A 22,670-nucleotide genomic window follows, 5' to 3' on the forward strand; every position below is an offset into this window, starting at 1 on the left:
AGCGTAGTAATTAGAAAAATATATTGCACTTAGTTTCACGCAGTTTGCAGTTAGCTGGTTTGAACGCAGCCGCGCAAAATTGTTTACATCTCAAAGATAAATAAACTGGGCCGTGAACAGCCAAAATGAGTTGTATATGTGTTAGCATGTGCTAACATTTTAAAAGATATGTATTATTAAAAATTATTTTAAAATATTATTAATTTTTAAATGGAGTAATCAATTTTAAGTGCATTTTTACTAATTATAATTGCTGCTATCTTCTATGTTTTCTGTTCGTAGAAGTGTTTTTACACTTTCATGTTTCTAAGTATTGAAAAAATTTAAATATAGAATAATCTAATAATAATAAAAGTTGGATGATTTCACTAGTAGTTGGATCATTATCATAACAATTTAAATGCAAACGTATTTTATTATGAACACTTTTTAACATTCATTTGAAAATGATTTTAATTAAAAATGTTTTTTCTCATTGTATCTCATACCAGGAAAAACATTCTTCAATAAAATTTTCTTATTAGCATATTGGTAAATAGGTGAGGAATAGTTGGCAGTGCTTCTTTTTCCAGGAAGATTTTGTTCCAGTCTGAGGAAGTTGCTTATATCTTCTTGATTACGCGACCATGAGTTCGAACTCGTTAACAAGGTTTTGAAATGATCTACCTGCTGTTTTAAATACTCTAGAACAAATTTTAAAACATGGAGAGTTACATAATTTCTGTTATCTCTTGCTGATAATTCTAACGAATCTCTGCATTCCGAATCAAAAATTTCGTCAATGGACTCCATAAAATATTCGGTGTACACATCAGAGCTAGGAAAAACAACTATGAGATTGCAGTAGATTTTGTAAATGGCTTGTTCCTGTATGCTAGAAAAGTCTCTTGTCAGTTCTTTGTTCCAGTCTTGAACGTCTGCCTCGTCGACTTTTGCCTGCTCCAAATAGGAATTGATGTGTGCCAGCATGGGTGCAGCGGTCTCCAGTACCGACAGCATCTGCAGTTTTCAATCGAATGTTAAGGTTATTCATGATGATGAACAATAAAATACTAAATTGTACTATTTCATTAAAAATAAGAAAGATAGAACATAAGACTTACTCTGTTTGACGTACCGTGTTTCCATGTCTCCATCTCGGCCTGTGTTGGAATGTCACTCAATGGACAGCCATTGAATAATCTTAACAAGCATTCAGAGGTCCTCTCAGCGAAAGCACAATTTTTCAAACTTTTGGCATGTGTGTCACTGTTGCCAAAACGATCCAAAACCTAATTTGGAAAATATAAAATCATACAAATAACACGTGGATTCATTGTTATGAAACCAAATATTTAGTACAATTTTAGTAGCCAGTCTGTTGACAGCATTCTTTGCGTCTTGGATGTTTTTGTGGAGTGTCTTGAAGGAGTTGACGTAATGAACGTGGGTGACGGGTCCCTGGTTGTCGTTGTAGTCGTTGCAACTACACTCCCACTGAGGGCACTGCTGGTAGTCGAAGGACGTGCCGCCCTTCATGTGCAGGGCGATCTGCAGCAGCACTTTATTAAGTTTTTTATACGTTTTATATGGTGTCATACATTTCATTTACCAAATAAATAATTGTTTAATTAAACATTTTTTAATTTGTAATTAACATCTAGAAATTGCTCACCCAATGAGTAAAACTTCATCTTAGCAAAAACTTTTATTTAATAAAAGTTTTATAAAAGTTTTATCGAAACACTGAAAAATTTGACTTCGTTTGCCCGTATTTAAAAGAAATTTCTATGGAGTAATTTGAGAAGTTGGGAGAAAGCAGCAATTTTTCTGGTCATCGCTGGTCACTGCATGCAAATTTACTTCTCACGTAACGCTGTTATTATCGAATGGAGTAATGAAAATTAAAATTAGAAATTCTTTGACCCCATAATCTGTTAACTATAATTTCTAAGTATGTACTAAGTATGTAATGAAACTGACACTTTAATTAACCTAATTTTTATATCAATTTCAAATGTATCATTCAAAACTAAATTACACACACACCTTGTCGACAAAATTTAAAAAAAAGTAGATTGAAATGAAATAGTTTGAATGATTAATTTGCCAACCATTTTATTTTCAATTTGCTTTCAATTAGTTTATAACAGAAAATAAATAAAACTGAAAAAATGTGTAATTAATTTAATGTCAACATTATAACAATTTCTTGCCTTGTACACTCCATTCTTTGAATTAATTCTGTCATAGAAGTAGATCCGACATCAGTTTTCTCTCGTTGAGTTGAAGCAGAAATTCCCGACTCACTGACAGCAACAACTTTATGCTGGCGTTCAAGTGTGGCTGAGCACTTTCAGTAGCATCTGCGTTCGACTGTTTTCAGAATCAACTGCAATTGCTAGTGTTAAAAAATTGTCAGTATAATTATTAACTGATAAATGAAAACCAAACCTCAAATACTGTTAAAATTGTGGTTAATCAGTTCTCAGAAAAAAATTATAATTTGCTTAGCCTTTTGATTTCTTCGGCTGTTCAAAATATTGTCTACCCGTCTTGTTATTAGCGCGTGCAAGTTATCAGTTTGTTCTGATCTACGAGGCTAGATTTGATATGGAAACATTCTGCGGTAAGCATCAATGGAACCAAAACTGAACTGCTTGCTACTTGACCATTTCAAAAAGATACCACAGTTTATAAAAACTATCTCCCACGTCTCACCGTATTCTTTCTCACCTGATTGGCTTTTTTTATATAAATTCTAAATTGTAATTCATTTAGTTCGTTAATTTAGTTTATTATTTTGTGTTTTTTCAACATCAAACTTATTAACATTTAGGTAATTTATTTCTTTATTTTTGTACTCGGTTAATGCGTGCGTCTTCAATGTACATTTGTTTATATACATTATTTATTTCATGTGTTTTATTGAAAGCTGGCTTTGGTTCAAAAAGCTTTGAGAGACTAAATGGTCGTTAAAAAATACTTCTAAGGTCATTAAAACAAGAGTTCGATCGGCTGGAGAAATGAGTGGAAAGCAATTTAAAAAAAACTGAAAATTCATCAGATTTTTAATGAAAATGATTGAGCTATATGAAATGACTTCAAAAACGGTTCAATCGATGCTCGTTTCTTGCGCTGGTAACTTAAAAGCTTCATTTACATGAAAATGTAGAATGAAATACGTGATAACTTTCACTCAACAGTTGATTCACTTGGCAGGATGTGCTGTGCATTGTTCTCTGAACGTATCTTCGAGTCAATCTGTTGACGGAACATTTTTGCCAAACTTTTTTAAATTAAAAAAAAGTATTATATTATTTTTATATTATTTTTAGAATCGCATAGTAAATAATTTTTTAAAAAATTAAAAAAACTTTTTATATCCTGAAAAAGAGATTGTGTTGAGTTAATGTTTCGACGAGTTTATTGAAGGAAGAAAGAAATTGCTTGCCTGGTGTTTGATTGGTGCCCATCCATGCATCTAACTTTCCATTTATTATTTACAGCTAATTTGCATAGACTAATGATAAGTTCAAAAATTGAAAATCACATTCCTGCCTTGCTTGCTATCCTCCAAGTTACAAACAAACGTTTAAACACAGAGTCATTTGATATTGAATATTTTAAAAACAGCTTATTCTTTAAAAAAATTCGTTTTTAAAAATAAAACAAAACTAGAAAACAAATTTTGGTAAAAATGAAAATATAAAACACCATAAATAACATGAAAATAATTCAAGCGAGAAATTTTTAAACATAGAAGCTACCAAACGAATTGAAAAAAATTCATGAAATTAAATACCAAATGCTTTCTTATTTTTTATGGTTTAGTTTTTGTTACTAATGTAAATTTTTAAAACATTTAGTTTTAATTTTCACGTTCATGATAAATTTTTTAAAAATTTTTTCAAATAAAAAAAGGATTGTTTCGTATTCTGTCACTGTTTCTAGTTGACCTGCCATTGAACGACAACCACCTCGATACTTAACGCTTTAATATACTCAATTTTCAAACAATATTCAATAGACATTTTTTGAGCTATGAAGTAAAAAATTTGCAAAATCTGATGTTACAATCGGTTAATTACATAATTTGTGGCAAAAATTTAATAGTGTCTAATATGAGATATTTCTCGGCAACAGTTGGCACGCATGAACATGGATAGCGAAATATTGAAGAAGCGATGTAACAGTTTGTAGATGCGACGTTGAGACATGGAGGTGCCTGCCTGGCCGGATGTATTGATTTCCTCAGCATATCGATACATCGATTTTATGAGACTCTCTTGATTGCGTCTCATCTTATGTCTTTGTATGCGCGAAAATGTTTTTCTTGCAAACAAACAAACAGACAAACAGACTAACAAACAAACAAAAAAAAACAAACCAACAAACAAACGAGCGAACAAACAAACCAACAAACAAACCAACAAACAAACAAACATACAAACAAACGTACAAAAACAATCATACAAACCAACCAGCAAACAAACAAACAAACACAAGCAAACACACAAACTAACCAACCAGCAAACAAACAAAGAGATATAAACACAAACATCACTGTTGAACTTCTATGCCAGTACAATACCCCAAAAACAACATTATCAATGTGTGTGCGTGCGTGTCTGTGTATCATTTTTATTACGAATATATCTAAAAAAAATGATAACGATTAAAGAATAATGTTATAAGTATAAACACACACGTGTGTGTATATATATATATATATATATATATATATATATATATATATATATATATATATATATATAAACGTTTGTTTAGAGATTTATTTAATAATATACATAAGAACGTGTTCTGTTATTATTGAATTTTTTCAAAGTTTTTGTTTAACATAACATCAGCAAAATACAATAACAACAATAACTTTAATAATAATAATGATAATAATAATAAAAATAAAAAGAACCGTTATAATTATTATTATTCAAATGAAAAATTAGAGGCAAAATAAATTTTGGCTTATTGTTATGAAAACAGAAGTATGACAATGTTGCTGTAAAAACTTCATTGTATAAACATGGTTATATGGCTGTAAACTGCTATTTTACTATTAATATCTCTAACAGTTTTAGTACCAATTACAAAGTATTTGTGTTGCTGGCGTTGGAATGACTGAAAGTTGTTGCTTTCGTGTTGAAGCAAATCTCGCAGGCCACAGACCTCCGTGAGTATGACGTTATTAATGTACGAAGATCGAAAAGATATCATGCCTGCTAATGAGACGAGCATGACGAAAGGAAACAGAAAAACGAGTTGTTACAATGCAGTGACGTGATTAACCGACGTGATGCAAAATGTGATTTTAATATCTTGGTTTTTGTACATATCTGCCGTTCAAAAAGTAACAACCGTCAAGTATTTTATGAAAAATTTCACTGACTTAACAAAAATTGTGTCACCATCTGACGAGATATCTGTTGGTTGAGAAAAAGAAGTTCTCCAGTGTGAAGATGTTAAACAAGTCATATTTATCATTTGCACACTCACAGTCAGATAAACTTGAGTGTTTCCATTTTAACAATCTTTTAATGGCAGAGGTTGGCATTTCACCATGTAAGTATGAGGAATACGTTTATACATCTGTCAAACCAATAATTATTATTACACAACACATCGTCCCAGTCAGACCTGCAAATTATTCAAAAATGTATATAATGCTATGAAGAAACGGGTTAGGAAATTTAACAAATTTAGTTAAGATATATGTATATATTTATATATATATAAATCCAAATATAAATAGATATATATATATATTTATATGTCAAATCAAATCAAATCAAATATTGTATTTATATAGCGCCAATTATAATTGCTTCTCACCAGCGCTCTCCTTGTATGAAGCATGTTGAAAGCGAAGCTATCATCGGTTGAGATCACTAGGAGTTACCAAATAGGTATGTCTTCAGAACCTTTTCTAAACTCAGCTAATGATAACCCAGATATACGTAATTTGATAGATAGGCTGTTCCAAAAAAACAAGCTCAGCAAATGCAAAATCTCTATCTGTTGTTTCCAGATTCAGGCTTAGACACCCATGTGATGACGTAGATGAAACTCTAATACATTTATCTTCTAAATATTTCGGAGTCAGACCATTCAAACTTTTAAACACCATTACACCCAACTTGAACATGATTTTTGTATAAAACGCAACCAATGCAACTCCTTTAGAATTGGTGATGCATGATCAAATTTTAATTTGCGGTATGTCATTCTAGCAGCCTGATTCTGAACCATCTGAAGTTTAGACAACAGTTTATATATTTACATATATATTGAATTAAGACTGTCAAAAATGCAATTATTGATGAAAATCACAGCGTACTGTGATTTTCATCAATATACCTATATATACATACATATATATATATAAATATATATATATATATATATATATATATATATATATATATATACATATATAAATAAATACAATTCATCTGGCAGTACACTCTAAAAAGTTGGTACTGAAACTACAAAATTTCTATTACCAATTATCAAATTTGTTTTTGTACAAATAATTTATTTGAACTGGAAGACCTCAACTGTCCATGAGTTCCCAGGGAGGACATTTCTACGCATTTATCCGACAGGTACCTAGAAGCCAGATCATTTAGGCGCTTAAACACCATTACCCCCAATTTGTACAGAATTTTTTGCTTTATAAGATTGGAAAGGCATGGTCAAACCGTAAACCACTAACAATAATTTTTGCAGCCTGATTCTGTGCTACCTGTGACTTCGAAATCCATTTATCTGATATTCCATATAGAAAACAGTTGCAATAATCCAATCCAGTGTTGACAAATGCGTTCACCAGTGACGTGAGAGCGTTTTTGTTCAAAACCTTTCTTATCTGACGATTCTGGAACAGTTGGAAAAAACAATTCTTAAACAATTCTAAAAAATGTTGACCCATTGCCAGTTTTGAATCGATTTTATAGCTTAAATTTGTAACAGAGCTTGAATATTTAATTCTAAATTAACCAATGTTAACTGAGGAAGATTTTACCTGTGATATTAATCAATATAATCTGTGCTTTTGTTGGGTTTAGCTTTAGTCTGTTTGGGCCAAGCCAAATACTAACATCATTTATGCATTCAACCAATGAACTCATAGTTAGAGGTATCGTTAGCTGAGATGAAGCACCTGGTATCTGAATATCGTCAGCATATAAGTAGAAGTGGAAGCAGTGGATATTAATAATCTCAGCTGTGTACAAAAGAAACAGAATTGGTTTCAAGACAAAACCCTGAGGGACTTTAAATCTGAGAACAACTACATCAGAAGGATTAATATAAAACTTCACTTGCAGCGTTCGTCTATTGAAAATGAATCTAATCCTTTTAACAAAATGCCTGATACTCCGTACAAATGATTCAGTCTATACAATAATATGCGATGGTCAACAGAGTCGAAAGTTGAACTCATGTTAAGTAATGAGAACATAGTAACTTTCTGGTTGTTTATTCTGAGTAAAAGTTAGAAAAAACCTCTACAAGTGCAGTTTCAGTTGTATGTATGTATGTATATATGTATGTATTTATGTATGTATGTATGTATGTATGTATGTATGTATGTATGTATGTATGTATGTATGTATGTATGTATGTATGTATGTGTGTGTGTGTGTATGTGTGTGTATGTGTGTATGTATGTATGTATGGATGGATGGATGGATGAATGTATGTATGTATTTATGTATGTATGTGTGTATGTGTGTATGTATGTATATATGTATGTATGTATGTATGGATAGATGTATTTACGTATGCAAGGCGATGTATGTACCAATATGTCGGATAGTATTGGCCTTTTAGTTGACGAACTCCACACTTCACTTAGTTCATTCTGTTTGATTTGTTCATTGTTGAGCTGTTCTGTAAAAGTTTTGTAAAATATTTTTAAAAAATTTCAATTAATTTTGCTTAAAAAACTTGATAAAACAACTTTAGCAAGTTTTATTTCAGCTTTTGATCAACTGAAAGCACTCATCGTCTGAACACATAATTTAAACATTTCCTACCACTTGTCAACTTTAAATTTTTGAAAAAAAACTGTTGAACGTGGGAAGAAAAGTTGACCAAGGGATGGATGGAATGAAACGTCACCAGATTACTGCATCACTGCCTAGAAATTCCGGAGATTCAAAAAGAAGTGTTGACATTTTGGACGAAGATGACAAGTTTTTGAACAGTGGAAGCAACTTTTCCCAACACAAACAACGCAACAAGTACCGATACTTTCATGATGACAATCATGCGAGTGTGGTTGGAGTTAACGATAACAAATTGTATCGACACCAAATTATGTCAGCCCAGAAAAAGTTGGCCCAACAAACTCAACAAAGTTTTCCAACTTCAGCAACGGTTCGTAAAACGAGATCCAATAGTTTCCACGAAGATCGTGACCAATCAGATGATCTGACGTCAGATCCGGAAGTAGCTCTAAGGTTGTTGCAACATCAGAACAGAAGACAGCGTTGCAGGCTAAATGAAATTCAACAAGAAAATTTCATGCTCCTAAAACTGAGCAGCACGAACAACGACAAACCTTCCAACCTGAACAGGAGAAGCGATTTTTTTTCAGCGTTGAACCAGCACCTCGGCTGCAGACTGGATCTCCTCAACAACAAGATCGACTCTCAACAGTTGGTCATTGACTCCATGAATGAGCAGTACCAGCAACAACTCGCCATGCCCAACCATCTGAAGCACTTCGATGTTGCCATGTTGCAGAAACTCTTCAACGAACAGTCCGTCATCGATCAGGTTAGTTGATGCTCTAATTTTTTTAAATTTGCTACTGAAATTATCTGACCAGTATATTTTATTGCACGAACATTCAATTTGTTGCTGAACGAAATTGCGTTAGAAAAAATGTTGTTATGTTCTTTAAATTTAATAAAAAAATTTATCTTTTGAGATAATTGTGTTTTTTATTTTTATGGTTATGCGAAATTTACGACTTTCGGTTGTCTGGAGTTTCTTTCGTAGAGCGCAATTACTTAACAAACTTTCAGAAATTGCAGAAACAAAAGTTTGATGCGCGCATTTCAAAATATTTCCCCTGAGAAATATCAAAAATATGTCGATGAACCAGTAAAAAAATTTATTTTACTTTTAATTTTTTGGAAAAGTATTCCAGCTAAAAAATGCATTATTACATTTGTCAATTTTTAATTCTCTATAAATTATCTATCTTGTTGTACAAAAAGCTGATCGTCTTTTTAGTTTCGTAAATTCAACTGTCAATAGTTTAAGAACTATTCATTTTCTATTAATAAGATTGATGAAAGGTTGTTCTTATAAACGAAGAAAGTCAATAAATTTGATTTTAGTGTAAGAAGTGTATTTGATAAATTTGAAGGAATTATCGAGTTAATTTTGTATGGGCACGATTTATACTGCTCAAAATGAAACAGAAAGTTATCAAAATCAATAAAATAGAAAGCAAGCCTCGCAACAACAAGCGGCAGTGCACACACATACACACACACAAACACACACGCATGCACATACACACACACAGACACACACACACACACTCTCACACACGTACGCGCACACACAGTGCAACAAAACCAGCAATTTTGTTCGGACCATCTTCAATTCATCGGAGAGTAACTATTTTTCTTCTATCTTGACTTCTCTTTACAAGTGTTTTGTGTTTTGAATGGAAAAATGTATTTAGCACATTGCATTGTTCCATGCAAGATGCTGCTGTCATCTCATCTATTATTAAAGTTTATTCTCTCTCTTATTCGAATGAAGCCAATTTTCCAAGTTGTCGTAAAGTTATTTTTAAATTTTTTTTTGATAAATTCAAAAATGCATAAATTTTGTGATTTGATCTATTTTACAGGACTCTTGAGTTTTTTTTATGAACATCCATAAACACTTATATTTTGAAACATTGTTTTTTTTTATTTTTAAAAAGGCTCTTAGTTTCAGCCTCACTGTTGATGATGGGTTTCATAACAACTTCAACTACGTTAATATCATGACGTAACCTTTCACTTCAATCTTCCCAACACCCGGAGCTTCATGATCAAAAAACTATCATCACATACAGCTTTCATCTTCAGTTATCATCATCATAATCACTACCACACCATCGTTATTCTTGTTAGTTTTTTTATCTGCTCCTCCCTACAGCAACTTCAACTTCAGCAACTTCAACTTCAGCAACTTCAACTTCAGCAACTTCAAGATATTTTTCAACTTTACCGTATCCAACCCCTTGTCAAAACGTATTATACATAACTTCATCCGAAAAGAACTTTTGAAAATTAAAATTTTTGATGCTTTAGTTAATATAAAACTTTATATCAACAGTTTCAATTTTCAAGTTATTCAGCTGAGATTAAACATAGCTCATGCAAAAAAGCTCTAAAGAACAAAATCCTCATTCAACTTTCAAATAGACGTCGTTTTTAGGCATAACAAAATTTAAAAATTGTCCGCTATTGAAAAATAAATTAATTCAGTTACTAATTATAACATCACTTCAAATCATTGCCTTATCATCTAATTAAGCAAGAGCCCATCCAATTAACACGAGCAAATTACAGTTGGGAGGAGCAAGAGGCTCAGCACGAAGCCGCTCCCACGTTGACCACTAATCACCTCGCTCAATAAACTGAAGAGTTCAATGCTAATTGAGTATGACATGAGATCTAATTAAGACGAATCCCTCTCCCGCCGCAATCCTTCCTCATCCTTTTGGTCTTCGCCGTCAATCTCGCCTCTGATTAACTGTCGACTGCCCGCCGCTTGCTTCTTTCTGGGAAGAGTTTGTCACGTTTGCACAAGTCAGGCCGAGAAACAAACTGGATTAATTTATTTAGCGTTCAATATTTTTTCTATAAATACTACCAAAAAATTTTAAACATGACTTACAGAAAATAAAAAAAAATAATGACAATGACTCGGACAACTTAATCCCAATTAATCAAATGTATTTACATTTACAGCACCTTATTAATCACATGTACTTACGTTTACCTCACATAGTTCAACAACCACTAAACAATCAATGAACCAACAGTAAGCAAAACACGAATGAGATTTCAAAATAAATCTTTAATGCACGACAGAAAACTTGTCAGGCCGGCTCAAGAAAAGACGAAAAAATTATTTGAATAACCATTCAAAATATTGATAACATATTTTTTAAATATGTATGCACACAAACACTAACATATTTTTCAAAAATGCAAAATAAACATATAAACAGTAGAAACAACATTTGCCGGGCAGTCAACACACACACACCACACACACACACACACACACACATACACACACACACATACACACACACAAAATCACTTACAAAAAATCACAAATACGCATACAAACGCACGTAACAAAAGGCGGGGCACTGGAGGTCAATTAGTTTTATCCTATACATCCCGCTTCATTTGTCCAGAGTGCCTTGATCAAAACAATGGCCATCATTAGCCAGGCCACACACAACACAAACTCATTACTCCTCCATGTACGTATTTGTGTATGTGTGCCTATGTTTATTTATTTATTTATCTATTTATGTATCTGAGTGTCTGGTTGCGTGTATTATACATTTTTCCATTGTCTTATGCGTTCATTAATATGTTAATTCATTTTACAATTGTTTATTTGTTTGTTTTATTCATTGCATAACTATTGCTAATAGTTGTTTGCAAAGTTAAGTATAAAAATTAATTCGACATCTCATGTCATAGAACGAAATTATTTTAAAAAGTGATTGAGTAGCTTACGTAAGTCTGCAAAATTATTCCTCGCCTTCCCGTGTCAATAATGCAATGCAGATGAATGTATGTTTGTTCATTGTGTGTCGTCGTGTTCCTACATAAATAGGCAGCGTATTTTTAAGACCTCTCAACAAAATTTAAAATCGCATGCAGGGGACAGACATAAATAAATTTCTTGCAAATTTTGAGAAAATAATATTAATGAAATAATTTGAATTAAAAAAGAGTTAAAATGAATTTTTCATAACATTGTTGTACTAGAAATTTGCTATTTTAATAAACTGACGCCAAATTTAAAAGTTGTTTCATTGGAAAATAATTTTCAAGTGAAACTAACTTATCTACAAAGATAGAAATTGATATAAACGTATCTGTAACGCAAACCATTTTTCACTACTTAACATGACAACATAATGTAACAAATAATTTTATAGCGATCCAAGAAGACTGAGTGAGTGCCAGGACTACTGTATAGGGCTCCATGTCGACTAACACCACGAAGAGAGCCTGAGTCAACTAATCATATCAATAAGGATGACAATGAAGTGAACCAAGAAATGTTTAGCAGAAAATATTTATAACATTTTTATGGAAACATTCGAGACACTGTATCGAAGAAGTTGAACGTTCAAATTCACAAATGTCTGTCCGCTTTTTTAAAATGACAAAGTTTTTACTTTTTTGCTTTATCGATTAGCGCAACAAAACTTTTACCTGAGCAACAAACGCTGAAAATGTCCTATTTGAGTTTGCTTTGGCACTTCATGTATAAATTTAACAGAAATATAAATAAAAACATATTTAAATATATAAATGAATGAATGAATGGATAAATGAATGAATAAATGAACGAACGAACGAACAAATGAATGAATGAATGAGTAAGTAGGTAAATAAATATTAATAAATGATTATGAACATAAAATTAAACAACTTACAAAAACATAGTAATTAATTTATTTCTATGTTTATTTACTTATTTGTAATATATGCATATAAAAAATGTAAGCATACGAGCAAAAAAATTCTTGATAATGTAATTGTAACGATAATGGCCGTGATAATTTTATTACTTACAAACCAATAAATTAATAAATGATAATCATTTCTAAACCACGTTGGTGCTGTATTCTTTCATTGGCAACCGACCACCCAGAGCTGGCTGATAACAAATCATTGGTTACCCACTTGTTTTGGGGTAAACTTTTTGTTGCACAAAAGTTGAAAGATGCTTTTCATTACGTGCGTACGGATGTTTTTAGAGATTCATTCGAGAGGTTTTGAACCCAACCCACTACTTCCACGGTCCGTGCTAACTCACCAATTACTAATGCATTTTTTAATTTTATTTAGCTAATCTTAAAGTTTTTTAATTGAAAAAAGCACATAAAAATAAACAAATATTGATATTTGCAATACATATGAAACTGACTGAAGTGCTAGCAAGCTCCGAGTACACACAAGTAAGTAAGAATAAAATGAATCGTGTCTTCAATGCTTGGTTGGCTGCCTGCTTTCTTTTAATAAAACGTTGACAGATGTTTTAATTTAGGGAATCAGATATTTCAAATCTTCTCTTGCTTGATTAATTGAGAGGCTTCTGGAATTTATCATCCTGTTCATTCTAAAAAATCATTATTTATCATTCCAATCAGAGACATTTCTCATTTTTAGCCCATTCCCGCTACTTCCATGATGCTTCAACTCTGTATTGTCGATTGTTTAAATATTTCTTCGAATATATTAGAACGTTTGCTAGGTACGTCTGCATTGGTTCATATACTGGCAAAGGTTTTTTATAATCTTAAATGATTTGCAAATTAACAAAATGTACGACGAGCTAAGTTGCTTGTTTGGCTAAGAACCTATAACATATAAAAGTCTCAAAAATAATTATTTTTTAATCTTAAATAATTTGCAAAATAAATTAATAAAATAAATAATTTTATTTAAAATGTCAGCGTTAATAAATTTCAAAACACAAGAGATTTCCATCTTGTGTTATTTTGTTGAGGTGCACAACAACGCACTAACACGGACCAACAAAATCCTCTGCAAACTTGAAATGTGTTTAATTGTTCTGATATTTGTGTTCCCATGCCGAATCTATAAATGCTGCCTGCCTACCTGTGCACGAAACTGTGAATGAAAGAATAATAAAAGTACTTTTAAAAATAAACCTATCAAATATGAACGCTATCTGTAGCATAAGCAAACCTATGTACGCATACATAGAAATAATAGCATCAACAAAATCAACAACAAAAACATCAACAAATCATTGAAACATAACAGACCAATAAATAATATTGAAGAGAGTTCCTGAGCAAACAAACGAACGCCAGCCAGCATGGGAAGCAAATGACAATGGAGTGCGATGACATCAGGTAGGCAGGAACAAGTGAACAAGAATGAGCGATGGACATGCGCATGCACAACTCAACACACTCGCAGCAATAACTCATATACAGACAACAATTTTACAAACGAAACAATTATTAAACACATAGAAAAAGTAAGTGAAAAAAAAAGAGAAAAAGAAAGAGAAAGAAGAGAAAGAGAGAGAGAGAGAGAGAGAGAGAATTCCCCTGTAGTTTGATACAAATCAGTGTCATTGGATTCTAAGTATCATCATCCGGCTCAACTTTGCAAACGAGTGTACTTTCGTAACTTCTCGTACCTCCTTGTATCTTCTCGTATCTTCTTGCCTCTTCTTGCATCTCCTCGTATCTTTTTGCAAGCACATCAGCCTAATTGTTCCCTATTCATTCTTCTGCTCAGCTAAGAAATCTCTACATAAAATTAAGCGGCGGTCGTTTCGACAAATGATGATTTCGTTTTAAATTTCGATGTTATTTTTTTTTTATTCTTAAAACTGTTCACCATGGCAATATATTTTTTTCAAATAAATTTTTTAGAAATTGGTTTGGCAGCATAATATTTGTTGCATAACATTTCTTATGTTTTTTTTTTTCATTCAATGCCCATGATACACAGCTGTTAGGCTTGTAAAATTCAAGTTAACCTAGCCAAAAATTTCTTAAAATAAAATTTCTTTTAAAATACTTAGAACGTTTTTTGTTGGAAACATTCTTTAAAATGTTAAATAGAAGCAAACTCGAATAAAAATTTTAAAATAAGCAATTTTGAAACAGAAAAAAAACAAATGAACAATTGTTATATAATGAAATCGGAATGACGAAGCAGATGCATGTACTGGTTGTCAAGTGGAAGCCTTGATCCCATTTCATTAGGACAGGTTTATTTATTCACTCTTCAACATTTATTGGCAACTTTTAAACTTGACACAACCCATATTTTATTACAACTATTTTTAATAAATCAGGTTCTAACAAAAGTAGAATCTGTTACAACATAAGTGTGTGTTCATGTATGTACACAATCCGTTTCAGTATTATTATTATTTTCTCTTAGATATTCCTCAGAGGTTATGAAATAATTGTTCTGTTGGGCCAGTGCATTTTCAGTTGAACACTGCTGCTCTCCTAATTATTAAACAGTGGATTGAAAAAGCGGAATGTTTTTTGAATATGTGAATATTTCGGTGCTGAATAATTTGGCTTGAGCCAAGAAATTTGGATGTTTCAAAAGCCAGCTAATAACATATAAACCGTTAGATTTTAAGTTTGTCTGCGTATGAAAGCGTTCGTTAACTCATTATCCATAAATTAACTGTTTGGTATTATTAAAAATTTTTTAATCAAAGAAACATGCAAATAAATTATTAAGCATAAAGTCTAACAATTTTTTCCACTTAGTTTTAAAAACCGCGATTTAAAATATAAAACAGCAAGAAAAAGGATGGCGGGGTAATAATTAACTCTGGAAAGATAGACTGTTTGCTACGCGGTGCACTTGCAGGCGAGGAGCATGTTCATAGAAACGAGCGAACAAGTAGCAACGCGGCGTTGAAATTACACAGCAACCCCTCCTCCTCCTGCCGGTTTTATAATCTTCTGCTCTCCAACTCCCCCCACCTTGCACTGCTGCACCTTAAAATGTTCTCTCTTTCTTTCTTTCGTTCACTCTCTGAAATTATGTATAAATAAACAAACAGACGTAAAATGGCTGAAGAATTCGATCAATGAGTGATTGAATGGACGAATAAAATGAATGAAAAATTTTAACAGCAAATGTTGGATAACAATAAACAAACAAACAAACAAATAAAATAAAATTTGATGAGAAGAAGTTGAAAAAAGACGAACAAACAAATTGAGAGATAGATAAACTAACACGCAAAGAAACAAAGAATGAATGAATGAATGAATGAATGAATGAATGAATGAATGAATGAATGAATGAATGAATGAATGAATGAATGAATGAATGAATGAATGAATGAATGAATGAATGAATGAATGAATGAATGAATGAATGAATGAATGAATGAATGAATGAATGAATGAATGAATGAATGAAAAAAAAACATTTTGTTGAAAACCAATCAGCCACCTAATGAGCGATAGATGTAATAAACGAAAATTGAAAGAACGAACGCTAAGTGAATAGATGAATGAACATACAAACAAATAACAAAAGTCGTTTTTGAGAAAACACATAGTAAAAGATCAATTGACAAATTAACATAAAATTAGAAGTAAAATAAAATAAAAACTAAATTTCAATTAAATTTATATTAAATCAAATTAAAATAAAAACTAACATTAAAACGGCACATTATAAAAGTATCAAAAAATCGCATGCGTAGACTAAACATTCACCAAAAAGACATTCGTACGTTATTAGGCAACTAAAAGTCTCAGGCCGAGACGAGGTAGGATGAAGAGGGGTTAAGTTGTTCCATATTTATTTTCTCCCTTGCTACCAACTTTCACTTTTTCATCTTTACGTTTATAAATCTCAGGCAATCTATGATTATCATCATCATGACCGTCATCAGCCGCAGCGTTCTCATCTTCATCGTCGGTGTTTTAATTGCAGCATAATTGCATTCATCATCTCTGGTCGTCATCATTATCTTCATGCACATAGCAGCCAATACTTTTTATTTTTCAAACGTTTACCAAGGTTTAAAGTTAACTGAAAGTGGTATGATCGTTTTACGTTTCAATTTTTCAAGACGGCTATTCAGACGGAATTATACGTAGATAACTAAATGAACACAATCTTAAATGGTACGCAGGTAGATAACAAGATAGATGATAACATGACGAAGCAAAATTGTTTTAGTTAGTCTCCAAGCTGAAGTGGGCTAATTGAACATAGAAAAAATGTTACATAATCAAGCAAAACATAATTAAAATGTGATAATGACCCTCATGATTGTATGAAATGAATGAGATGACTAATGGTTCATATTTCATTGCTAGACGAATCCCAAATGAAATCGTTCAACTGCAGCTTATGAAGATGAAAATCTGATGACGAGAAAATTTACTATGGAGTATTTTAAATACCGCGAACGAGTCATCAGTTGAAATGAAGACATTCCATCTCTCTTACGAGTTGAACGTCATTTTCAGTTTTGTTGAAAATGCAAGTGAATTGGCTTATGATTGTTTTTGCTGCAAAGAACTTATTAGCGTTTGCAACGTGCAACTCACGGTGATGATGTGAGACAGTTTCAATGAGAAGTTACACAACCATAAATGTCTTCAAGGTAGCACTACAAACACTTCACAAAATTACAAATCGATTTGAACGTTAAGTCCTCTGCAAAGAGTAAACTTGTCAAGAAGTAAAATCAAACTAAAATCCAAGCACAAATACCGTATTATAAACGTTCATAAACAGAATATCATAAACAGAAACACATACACATACACACAAACACACACATACACACACACATGTACATATAAATTTATGTATACACATTCGTAAATGCATACAACACATACAAATGCAGAGACGAACATGCACGAGTTGTTCCATGAAACACGACTGAACGGCAATCTGTCCCGAAGCGTTTGTATAAGACGTAGAATCAAAATTGAATTCTGCACAAAACATATTGCAACCAAAGAAGCTGCTATTCACCATTCACGTGTGAACATCTGTGACTTTATTTATACAATACTTTACATATATTTACATAAATACATTATAAATATATATATGTATATATATACAATATACATACACATCTACACGTTTTTACTGTAAGCTAATTTTTAAAGACGAAAATATTTTTATCGCGTCCATGTTTACAGACTGGTACGCTGTGGATGTCCATTGTTGACTTCGAAATATCAGATGAAAAAAATGAACATCTCATCTTATGTAGGTGTATCAAGTCTAAGCTCATTGTGGAATCTATCTTACTAATTTAGTTTTCTGAATTTTTCTTTACAGAGCCAAAAATTTTTGTTCAGAAAACTGAAATGCAACGTGATTAAGAGTTTAAGTTGCAAGCTTATTACAAATTTTTAACCAAAATTTGTAACACAGAGCTTGCAATTTATCCGTGCAAATGTATTTTTTGGCAGTTTCAGCAGCTGCTTAGTAACTTTTTCACGTGATCTGAGCTGAAGATTTTGAAATTGATGTGTGACAGAGTGGAAGATGCCACGTAAGAATTGGCCCGGTTTACAGATCCAATTAATTCAAATGTCTTATTCACTCGTTGTCGATAATTGAATGACTTAATTTTAAAAAATTGGCAATTAAAAATTCTCTTAGAAGTGTGAACTTTTCCAAAATAGAATGCAAATCTGATGATAAGAATTACCAAAGAAGTTGCTACCTAATTTGTCAATGCATTTGTGTGTCACCGTTTAAACCGCACACTTAGGAGAGAGAAGTTCAGAGAAACGATTCATGCGGGGAGGCGTGTTGTTGAGGAAGAACTTCGTGTATGCGTGGATGTGCGCGTGTGGATGAGTGTGTGTGCGTGCTTGTTTATGTGTAAATGTTTAATCATGCGTATATATTCATGTTTAGATGGTTTTGTTTTGCTGGTGTGTATGTGAGTGTGTGCTAGCGCGCGTCTGAATAGATGTAAAATTCATTTAGTTTAGTCTAACCGTTTTTTTATTAGTTTTTATTGGTTTTAATTCGTTTCATTTGGTGTTTGGACGGTGATTTAAATTTGATCTGTTAATTTATAATTTTTCTAAAAATGTCAAATTAGAAAGACGGAGGGTCGTCTGCCACTTCATGATTTCCATGTTGCTCCTTTTTATTCGTTTGTTAATATTGCTCATTTTTGCTTCATTTGGCAAAATAAAATACAAACACAAACGTATATGAAATCAATATACATCAAATACGTTGGGAATCGAACTGTTTGTCAAATATAATAATTCCATATTGTACTTCACATTATACGCCAAGTTGGATATGTACATCAAACTAGGCATAACTTTTATTAATTACGAAAAAAAAATTTCAGTTATTCTCCATTAATATTTCTATTAGTAAGTTTAATATATTTATGTATTTTAAATAGAACACACCACATAAACGTTGAAGTAAGGAACGAATAGAGTTGTTCCAAGTTTCATTCCACTTTTTGTCATTCCCGATTGCCTCTCGATTCCGTTGATTGACGACAACGTCCCCTAAAACCCCCCATTCCTCATTTTTTCAACTCACTCTTACGTCCCTCTTCCATTCTTTTCTTTTCCTCTTCTTTCCATTTTTATATATTATAAAAAAAAACTTTCTAAAAGAAAATGCAAAAATCATGAACATGTCTTTAGAATTGAACGAAATAAAAATTCAAAAGCTCTTCTAAGTATTAAAACGACAATGATAAATTACATTTAGTACAATTAAAACAATTTCCTACACATTTATGAATTATGAATATACATACCACGTGAATTTCTAATCATATTTTTATATGAAATTTCTTCATAGTTCCATTGCTAGTACTTGGTTATTTATTTGTGTTATTGCACCCGTGCTGAATCGCATGGGTGATTGAAATTTTGATAAAATGTATTTCTTTAAATTTTTGCATGTATATGTCGATTTTCCAATTTTCTAACCCATTTTAGTTCATCATTCCAGATTTCCAAACAGTGAATCCCTACTAAAACTCCCAATTCAGAAAATTAAGTTTTACCAATTTTCATGGAAATTCCATGGGAACTATGGGATTTCTTCAGTTCCCGTTCCCATGCTCACCTAAAGAACAAACAAACTAACAATATAAAATGAATGAATGAATGAATGAATGCATCGACGAATGAATAAATGCATGAATTTGCCAAAGAAGGACGGATGGTACTTAATTGAAAGTCTCATCAGAAATATCCCAGCACACATGTGTTGTGGGCGCGTCTCAATACAACACTCCATTGCAATCAACACATTAACCGATGTTGGCTCGTCTGTTCTGTTTGCGTGTGCGTGTGTCTATGTGTGTGCGTGGTGTGTGTGCGTGTGTGTGTTTGTATGTGTGTTAAGATTCTATGGTGACGGGTCATGATAAGAATGAGGAAGAAGAAGGCAGGAAAATGATTTGTGGAGTGATAAACATGGTTATAGTGCGGATGATTATTTGGTGAAATAGTAATGATATATGTGAATTTATCCTTACAGCAATGTGTATAATGTTTATAACAAGACTCAACCATGAAGTCTGGTGAGAACTATGACGATGATGATAATTTCAACAACAGGACAGCAGCGAGAAACGAGATGCAGCATTGTTTCTTTGTCTTTTATTGCCTTTCAGAATAGTTGAACATTTTCGGCTGTCATCTTGGGGTTTATGTTTATTAATTATTTGAAGCCCTTTGTGATCATTTTAAGTAACTTGTAATGTTTATTTCTAGTTCCAAACAGAATATATAATAATATTTAATATATATATATATATATATATATATATATATATATGTATATATATATATATATATATTAAATATACATATAATATATAATGTAATATATAAATATCCATAATAATATACATGATATAATACACAAATATACATAATTTACAGAAACTTTTTTTACTTTTTCAAGTTTATTTTTATTTATTTATTCTTTTGTCTGTTCTTTTGTTCATTTATTGTTTCAAACGCCGTCATAGTTGAATTATTTTATTTTATTAAAAATAAACAGGAACTTATAACGATAATAATAAAAAAAGCAGAAAAATTAAGTTAAAAATATTTTTTGACACAATAATTTAAAAGTTATTGATCTTAAATAATAATAGATAGAATAAATTGAATAAAATAATTAAATAAATAAAACCAGTTAAATTATAGTCAAAATTAAGAAGTTTGTAGCGGACTAAGTTTTTGTATTGCTAATAGTAGTAAATAGCGTCTAAGTTAAACTTTTGGCATATCTTTGGTATTCAACAGAGTTCTTTATGAACTTTCAGATATACTAGTTATCTAGATCTACTCTGAACATTTACTGACTGAGAAGTAAGTAGTAAAAAAAGTAAGAAAAAACTTAGCCCGAGAGAGTTCAATGGAAATATAAAATAATGTAAAAACGAGTAGACAATTTTAAACCATATAATTTGGGCTTAGCCATAATTTTCAAACAGCATCTGGGATACTAATTTAATGAAGTTCATATATTCATATATAAGTTTCAAAACAAAATGTTTTTTGTTAAACTAGCGTAAAAGAATGAATAAGATGTGTGCTGATAGATGAAAAAATGCAGGGAAAAGAGTGACTAAGCAAGCTGCGGAGTTGAAAACCATAGTCCAAAATTAAGAAGTTTGTAGCGATGGATTAAATATTAGTAGACCATTTAAATTGAGACATGTAGGGTCATTATGGAAAGCCATACAATTTGTATTTCGCGTAAATGAAAATTATTTCCAGTGGCTTGTGATAAAATGGAAACTTGAAATGAGAAAGCAAAACTGCGATGTGTTAGTTTGCTGAAGAGATTTGTTAAATGGAGCAATAAAGTTCTTTTAATTTATTAGAAAATATTTAGATGTAATCAGAGTTACAGTCTTGATGTAATAACAAAAAGAACTGCAACTACAACATTCATAAGCTAGAAATAAATTGAAACAAAAGAATGGAACAAGAACGACATGAAAGAAATGAAAGCACGTTAATTCACTTGTAGAATGTAAACAAACCCTGCAGGATCAAATGACATATCGTCATACAAATGACTTTATATTGCTCACGTGATCTTCCTACGTATGCTAGGAGAAAACAATTTCAAAATAAAAATTAGACAATAACATAAAAGATAGTTTTTACTGTACCAATGAATGTTCACAGAATATAAAATATCATTCAGAGTTGAGGTTGAAAATTGTTCACAGCAAATTTTTATAATAAAGATCATCTTTAGTATCAAGTTACAACGGGCAATCTCATTGATATAAAACAATCAAACATTTTTTATCTTTACTAACAAACTTTGAAAGCCATTAATGAAACTAGATGATAATAAAAATATGTCAAGCTGTTGTAGTTGAATTTTTGGTAGCAAATTATCCTTGATAAATAATAAGTAGATAATTTGTCTTGGCTTAGCCTAATTTTAACCATTTCAAACCAAATTTCTTCAATTACTTTTCAGAAATAGATTTAAAGTTTTTCAACACCTTTCACGAATTTATCTATTTTTTTCTGAAACACCTTTTAAAACTTATGTTCAATTTTTTTCTAATAAGTTTTTTTGTTGTTAATTGATTTTAATTACTCCAATTAAAAATTTTGAATTTTTGCAAAGTGTTTTTTAAAGTGTTTTTTAACTATTTATGATTATTTCTTTTTTTTGCCCAGCAAATCATCAATTTTTTTGTTTTTTTTTAATTTTTTCAAATTTCCACATTTTTCAATTTATAAAAATTATTCTTAAATTAATTTTTGAAGTTTACCAAATTATGAAGTAATGTTAGAAGTTTATTGAGTTATGCCATAAACTTCTAAATGGCAGTACTTCAGAGTTCCAAGCAGATTGTAAATT

The 22,670-nt window shown here is 31.4% G+C and overlaps 2 protein-coding genes across 2 annotated transcripts; one reads left to right on the plus strand and one right to left on the minus strand.

Moving 5' to 3' along the window:
• Positions 1–456: 456 nt before the first annotated feature.
• On the minus strand, positions 457–1,518 carry HELRODRAFT_158316 (hypothetical protein; the record flags this gene model as incomplete). Its single annotated transcript, XM_009010424.1, has 3 exons — positions 457–999; positions 1,104–1,271; positions 1,342–1,518. The coding sequence occupies 3 exons, from the start codon at positions 1,516–1,518 to the stop codon at positions 457–459; spliced, it is 888 nt and encodes a 295-aa protein (XP_009008672.1).
• Positions 1,519–8,103: 6,585 nt separating this feature from the next.
• On the plus strand, positions 8,104–10,408 carry HELRODRAFT_158317 (hypothetical protein; the record flags this gene model as incomplete). The annotated part of the gene is made up of 3 exons (XM_009010425.1): positions 8,104–8,784; positions 9,587–9,635; positions 10,146–10,408. 3 exons carry the CDS (start codon positions 8,104–8,106, stop codon positions 10,406–10,408), a joined length of 993 nt encoding a protein of 330 aa, XP_009008673.1.
• Positions 10,409–22,670: the final 12,262 nt, after the last annotated feature.

This window comes from Helobdella robusta (assembly GCF_000326865.2).
Source record: "Helobdella robusta unplaced genomic scaffold HELROscaffold_1, whole genome shotgun sequence".
NCBI lineage: Eukaryota > Metazoa > Annelida > Clitellata > Rhynchobdellida > Glossiphoniidae > Helobdella > Helobdella robusta.